At 54.6% G+C, this 7,244-nt stretch overlaps 1 protein-coding gene across 1 annotated transcript; it reads right to left on the minus strand.

Moving 5' to 3' along the window:
• Positions 1-3,277: 3,277 nt before the first annotated feature.
• Positions 3,278-5,293, minus strand: AURANDRAFT_54930 (hypothetical protein; the record flags this gene model as incomplete). The annotated part of the gene is made up of 2 exons (XM_009042122.1): positions 3,278-3,880; positions 4,230-5,293. 2 exons carry the CDS (start codon positions 5,268-5,270, stop codon positions 3,467-3,469), a joined length of 1,455 nt encoding a protein of 484 aa, XP_009040370.1.
• Positions 5,294-7,244: the final 1,951 nt, after the last annotated feature.

Here is a 7,244-nt window from a genome sequence, read left to right on the forward strand (position 1 = left end):
CAACCTGAGACAAATAAAGCTCTAGAGCGTGCTCTGGCAAGAGGAATGACTTTGATGTCGCATGATTGTATATTTCGCAATGGAGTGTCCTGATAAATGTTATTGGACCAGTCCATTATGTCTTCATAGGCGAATGCGAGCTCCCTTTTCGTTTGAGTCAGTCTAGCACCGTGCGCTTCCATGATTTCCGCATTGCCAACGAGCCAAATCTCGTCATGGCCACTATTTCGTTTGACAAGAACAGTGATGTAGTTGTGGTTCCTGGAATATGAACCCTGTTGTGAGGCATAGAATCTCGCTTGAGTAATCAAAGCATCATCCGGTGCTTTAAGGCCCAAACAGGCATGCGTAGTGTCGTGATTGTTGGATCTAGACAGCCAGAGTATTGAATCAGTGGCCTTGATTAGAACTGAGACGTCACGTAGGCAATCATGGGCATCTTGAACGGAAAGCTGCGCAGTTCTTCGTGGATTGGGAATGTGCGCGGTGAAACAACAACGACCTGCCAATTTGGCGTCATCCAGAGCCTCCTTTGGGAATTGAATCGAGGAGTGTTTCGCGATGGTCGCGGTAAGAACTTGACGTGTCCGAGAGAAAATCGCATCCATGGCGGCACGAACCTGAGCAAACACAATTTAATGCTTAATAATTGGACTCGATTAGATTTCTGAATGCACCAGATCTTGGGACAGAGAAGTTATCATATAAATGCACTTGAAAAATTACCGCTTCAATCCTTGTATGAAGGATAACTGATTCGTCTTTGTGCAAAGAGTCTCTGCAATCAGAAGGATGAGATTGATGATCTTCTGGCTGCAGCGAAGGATTCATTCCTGGGTCTTCAGTCATCTGCTTTTCATTTTCAACAACAACTCGTAAACGATGCGCGATATCTTGTGCGGTTGGGTAATCAGGAAGGACACGCTTACCCGCATCGTGTGATGCTTTTGTGTCGTGCACTCCAGGATGGGCAAGGACTGACGTGACGTTTAAATTTAAAAGAGCCTCTGTCTGGGAGCATGGCATTGGACTATTGTCCAGAGGAGTGGATTCTAGAAGAGTTACTATTTCACGCTGATTGTGACTCTTTAATTTGGACTTCAGGGCATCTTCCTCGGCGGCGCTGGACGTCGCACCTTTGTCTGCTTGCGAAGTCAGATGAAGTACTCGAAACCATCTCAGCAGCTTGGACAGAGCAGAGCGTGCAGATCTCATGTCTGAAATCAACACCTCTGACGCCATTGCCAGGTTTTCTGCCTCGTGCAAGAGAGCACGCGAGAGCCCAAGATCTAGGCCAATAGCCTCTGGACGGAATCCGGCACCGCCCAGCCGACTATACGAACTGAGTTCCTCGGCGTGATAACACAAAAGTCTAGCTGCACACAGCAGATGGTCATTTATCGCCTCCTCCGCATTGATTGCAGCGGTATCTAAGAGCTTATGAGCCCTACTCAGCCCTGGCTCGACCATATTAGTCTCTAAAAATTGCGCTGTAGCTGAACTGGCTACACCGTGCATGACCTACGGTGGAAGCATGACAACAACTAGCGCTTGAAAAATAACTTCACCAGCGCAAGAAGCTCGGATTTCAACGCGGGTGGTGGTCCTTTGCCCGAGTGCCATTCCTGCAGTGTGCTAGCATATGCTGCCAACTTCTGGTCTAATGGCTCAAGAGACTCGCTCCATGCCTTGCAAGCAGAACGTCGAGCCGCTGTGGCTTTCTCAACTAGCAGAGCAACAATCAAAAACCCAGGGATCGCTAGAGCAACCTGCGATATGACTCGAGTTCACTTGTAGTGATGAATTCTGAAGATGAGGCGTGGCGGCACCTCGTGTTGGCGTGTTATTAAGAATTCCATATTATATACCTCAAGCTTAGGCCCGTTGATAGTCTGAGTCCAAACATAAAGACTCCGAAGATCTCCGGAGGCACAACAGGCAACAGCAACGGCGGCCAACCCGCTGAGCCGTAGACGTGCAACAGGAAAGAGTCCCCCGACTGATAATACGAGCGCACCATCTTCATCTCCAGTCACCAGAAGTGTCAATGGTTTCAATGCCTGAAGCATACAACTGTGCGAATTTTCAGTTTTTCCGGGGGCTGTGCAGGCGGATGCCTGAACATCACAGTTCTGGGGTTTGAGCAAGAAGCGCTCGCCCTGGCGATAGCCGGCCTGTAGATTATACCATTCGTGTGAAAAAACATCATGCTTCAATGGTGAACATAACGGCCACACTGTGACTCTCGGTAAGGTCTACACTCTCGATGTCGGCAGCACTACGATTCGAGGAATGCGCACCCGTGCAGACTTGTTGGGCCCACCACATGAGAGAAATCTTGTGCGCATGCTCGACATCCTTGCCCCAACACACCTTTGCGCCCTCGACTAACTTCTCTGCCTCAATATCAAATATTGTCAACGCCCCTTGGACATGTCCCACCGCCAGCTGTTGCCCGTCGGGTGACCAACAAAGAGCGCTGATGGCTCCCGTTGCGAGCAATTCCGTCGGTGCCATCAGCCGTTGCCATGAGGTCGTGCGGTACATCACGAGAGCTCCATCCCTGGTCACAAGAGCCACTATGTCCATCTGTGGGCACAAACACACCATATCGATGTTCATGAGCCTGTCAACGATCGTCGCCATGATCTTTTGCTGTGGATAAAACCCGTAGCCCAGCGCTACATCTACGCGTAGGACTCTCGGTCGCACAAGCCAAGTCCAAAACCTTCGAGTTTTAGAGTTTGCCCCCCCCCGGACTGCTATGCTGGTCTTACGCGCCTGCTATGCGCCTGCTATGCTGGCCTTATGCGCCTGCTAGTGTGTATTTCGGTTTTGATTGATCACAGCGCACCTGCTACCATGACATACGGCGACTATCGTGGTCAGAACGCGAGTGTGATTCAGCACAATCAAAGTGCGCTTGGCGATAAGCCAGCCTATGCTAAGTCTGCCCTATATACTGGCTATGCTCAGTGATTTGATCAAAACTCAGACCCTGGTAGCCTGGATTTAAAAGTCGACATTTTTGTTGAACTTCAGCACTTTTGTTGAGGTTAAATCTGGCGATTTTCTGACCCGAACTGGCGTCCGCGCGCTAAAGCCATCGCAAACGTGCAATTAACGCGCGAATATCATCAAGCTTGCTTTGATACGACCATAACCCAATTTTGGCCGTGATTTCACCCGCAGACCGCCGCGACACCGCGCCCGCGCGCGCGGTCGACGTACAGCCTCTATGGACGACTAGTGACTCTGGCTCCGCCGGCCGGAATTCGATGATTGATGTTTATTAATTAATTTCCTATGGGCCGGCCTAGATGTACGTTGATCACTCCACTGGCTATGCTCATGCTATACTATGCTGGTGCTGGATACTAGCATACTCGGATTCCAACACCCACTACTCTGCGGAGTGTCACCAGGGGGCGCAACTTCTGGCCTGTTTGAAGAGCCAGGCAGCTGCTTACTCGCCTTCCATTTGGACATCCATGCGCAAATATGCTTTAAGCTCCTCACTCTCATGAGATACCAGGTTTGACAGCTCCCATGACAACTGCCATACGTGCACATTGCCGTTTGCATCGCCACAGGCCAGAAAGTCACGTTGTCTGTGATTAAACTGAATTGAATGTATGCGCGTTCGGGTGCTCTTGGTGGCGGCGGGGTTTTCAAGCTCGGCGACTGGTACCATCGCCTGTGCCCCACCAAGGTCATAGACGCGCACCACGCCACCGTCACCTGCAATCGCAAAGATTAGAGGACGCACTTTTGACCAGTCTGCGGCATAGAGTCCGTTGAGTAAACAAATGCGGTCTTCATCTCTAGCACTACAACTTCCCGAAGAGACGAGAGCATTCTTTTGCATTGTCGATCTGAGCTTCAGGTATCCATCGACGCCAACAGAAAGAAAAACGTTTCTATTAAATGGTGACGATGCAATTGCCGTGGTTGGTCCGACCTATGCATGTATATGTTCATCGCAACTCACACGATCACAAAGATTGCATCAAGACAGTGGCACCAGCGTGAGCCTCAAATTCGGTTACTGCCTTAGCTAGAAAAGGGAAAATGTGGTTGGATTTCGGCCTGGAGGCAAAGATATCCTTGGCGGTCACAACTTCTTTCCTCGAGCTGTTGGCCCAGTATTCGACATGCTTGCGCACTTTAGTTCTGGAGTCTGGGGGTAATTCTCGGAGTATATCATCGGCTGCCTTTTCCCAGCGCACCTGTTCGTCAATGGCCACTGCTGTATGCAACTTAGCTTTAGGTTTCAAAGAGAAACGTGACACAAAGCCTCCCTCAGATCCTATCAAAATACCAGTCAAGTCCATAGCCATCGCCGTGCCCCCTACCGCAGGGGAGATTGTTTTGCTTCCAAGGGCTTGCGCAGGTATCGTCGCTCCCCGTACCGGGTATGGTAATCGACCACTAATTACAGCATTCGCTGGTTCTATTGTCTTCAATGACCACCAAAGAATCCTTCCCTCGCCAGACAGCGAAACTAGCCAGTAGGCGTCCTTGCTGCTTGTGGGTACCGCAAAATTTCGAGTCCATTGTAACGCAGTCACGGGTTCGCGATGAGTATACTCGCTCACTTCCGAGCATGCTTCAAGAAAATCGCCGCTGGACGCTAAATCATATATCAGTATCTCACCGTTGAATGAACCAGCTGCAAGAACCGAGGGATGTGATGGGTGGCATGCAACTGCTGTTAAGCAACAGTTATGCTCCGCTGAGTAAGTTGGATTGCCTGGCGAAAAATCTGTTCGAAACAGAGACCAGCAGCAGAGCATCCCCAAATCGTCACACCATCCACATAGATCTGGTCTGCCAAACACCGCACACACCATAGAGCCGGTGGCATTCCAGGATAGGCCAACACACTGCAGTTGGCTCGAATCAACAGACTCGCAACTGAGCGTGTATTTGTAGGACACGCCCCTGTGCTCTGTTGCACCTAGCGCGACTAAGCTATCGAAGGCATCTTGGGGCAACTCCAGTTCCTGTAGCATCTTCGATGCAAGTGTGCCTATCTTGTCCAGCTGAAACGTCTTGTCAACCGCAACTTTATGAAGAGGCTCTGTCTGGACCGAAATCGCAGGAACTGAGCTTCGCCCAGTGGATGTGCTCACGAATAATCCATCTGCTGTCTGCACTCCCGCGTCATCGGACGCCGAGGCGCTAATAGACAAGAAGCGGGTTGACAGGCAAAGGGAGTCGCAAAAGTCACTATCGGGACTGTGTGCCAAATAAGGAGTCCGTTGCATAGATAACGCGGGTTTGCGAGGTCCTTCGCTCTTGGCTACTCTAGTGTCTTGTCGAGCTCGAGCAGGATATAGAATGATATGATTGGATTAGGAGCTGGTTATGTCTTAAACATGGCCTTCGAGCCCCGAGTGACTCCGGGGTACGGGGTGGTGAACTTTGATTACACCCTTCTTGGGCGTACTCGGGGGGGGGGGCTCGGGTGACTTCCCCTGGGTCCAGGGCGAGTTCCTGGCATCTATTTTCTGGGTCGGTCGTGTGTGTAAAGGGAGCTATGATCGCCGCTACCAAAACCACGCAGCACCAACCGGGGCGTCGACGGCTGGGTCGGCGCGCCGCAGCGCGAAGGGTCGACCCTGGGGTCGGGCGTCGGAGGGCGCGACGGCCTGGGACCGCCGCACGAGCGCGCGCGCGAAGCCGCGGCGGCGTCAGCCGCTACGGCGCCGAGCCGATGTCGCGGATTGCGGAAGGCGATCGCGCCGCCTCGACCCACCGCAGCGCCGCGCCGCAGTCGTCCGAGGTCCGACGGGGCCTCCCAAGCGTCGCGCACGGCCCGAGGCGGCCCGCGGCCGGTGCACAGCGCGATCGCGGGACCCGCCACGAATCACGTTGGAAAGCGTCGCGCGCGGGCCCCGAGACAGTTCCGAGTCGCGCTGCAAAAAGAAGTGCGGAGCCGCGCGGAAGGGCTCCGCCGAGGCGCCGGGCTAAGATGTACACCGACTTTGCCCGGGCAGCTGCGGCCTTGATAGAGGACTACTAGTAGCTCTAAAGCAGTTCGGAGTTAATTTTGACCGGGCCCCTCGAGCTATGGGAGCTATTGACACTTTTTTTTTTACTTTATTTTTTTCGATGCTCCTACGCGCCCCGGCGGCCCCCCGGGGCACCAGGGGGTGGGGAAGGGCGCTGCGACGCGGCGGGTTGTCGAGGGTCTCGCTTTAGCGCGCGTGCGACGGCCGCGTGTCGCGCCCGCGCGGGACCGCGTGGCGCGTTACGACGGTCGGCACGCGTTCGGGGGCGCCCCCGCGCTCGCGCACGCCCCGGGCGGGTCCCCGGGGACCCCCTGGACCCTCGGATCCCTATTGTTTTGGGTTTAGTGGCCTATTTTTCTGGGTTTAGTGCCGGGAACTGCGTTTCTGGGTTTAGTGACCGGGAAACTGCGTTTCTGGGTTTTAGAGTGCGTTTTTGAGTTTACAACAACAAGGTGGGATTTTGGGTTTTGGCGCCCTGGGCGCGACGATCTCGCGGATCTTCACCGGCAGCGTCGTGGACGTCTTCATCTCGTCGTCGAAGTTGTGCACGTGGCCCAGGCGTTCCTGAAAATAGGTGACGCCGGGCTGGTCCGCCGGGTGCACGATGCGGACCTTGCACGGGCACTTGAGCTTCTTCTCCCACTTGCACCTGCGACACGTGCGGCAGGATCGCGGGCGGCGACGCGTGCGTCGGGATCGCGGGAGGCGGAGGCGCGCGCGCGAGAGACACTGTCGAAGACTTTTTGTAGATGATCCGGTCGCCGCACTTCTGGGAGTAGCCGCCCCCGCCGGTCCACTCCGAGCCGTCCTCGCTGAGCAGCTCCAGGTGGTCGTCCAGCGCCTTCTCGTCGAACGTTCCGCCCGTCCACGTCTTCGTCGTGCGCCAGGGCACGCTGTCGTCCCGCGTCTGCTTGTGCTTGGGCTTGGGCTCCAGATCCGGCTCGTCGAAGGACGCGTCGTCGTCGTCGTCGTCGCAATCGTCGTAGATCTTAAGGCCGTCGTCGTCGTCGTCGTCGTCGCCGGACTCGCCGGACACGCCGCGCTCGTCGGGCGCCTCGACGGACGCGTCCTCCTCGTAGGCGTCGTCGTCGTCGTCGTCGTAGGCGTCGATGTCGTCGTCGGGCGCCTCGACGGGCGCCTCGCCGGCCTCGTCGTCGTCGTCGTCGTCGTCGTCGTCGTCGTCGTCCTTGAGCGCCTCGGTCACGACGCGCTTGATGAGCATCTTCC

The sequence above is a fragment of the Aureococcus anophagefferens genome (genome assembly GCF_000186865.1).
Source record: "Aureococcus anophagefferens unplaced genomic scaffold AURANscaffold_26, whole genome shotgun sequence".
NCBI lineage: Eukaryota > Pelagophyceae > Pelagomonadales > Pelagomonadaceae > Aureococcus > Aureococcus anophagefferens.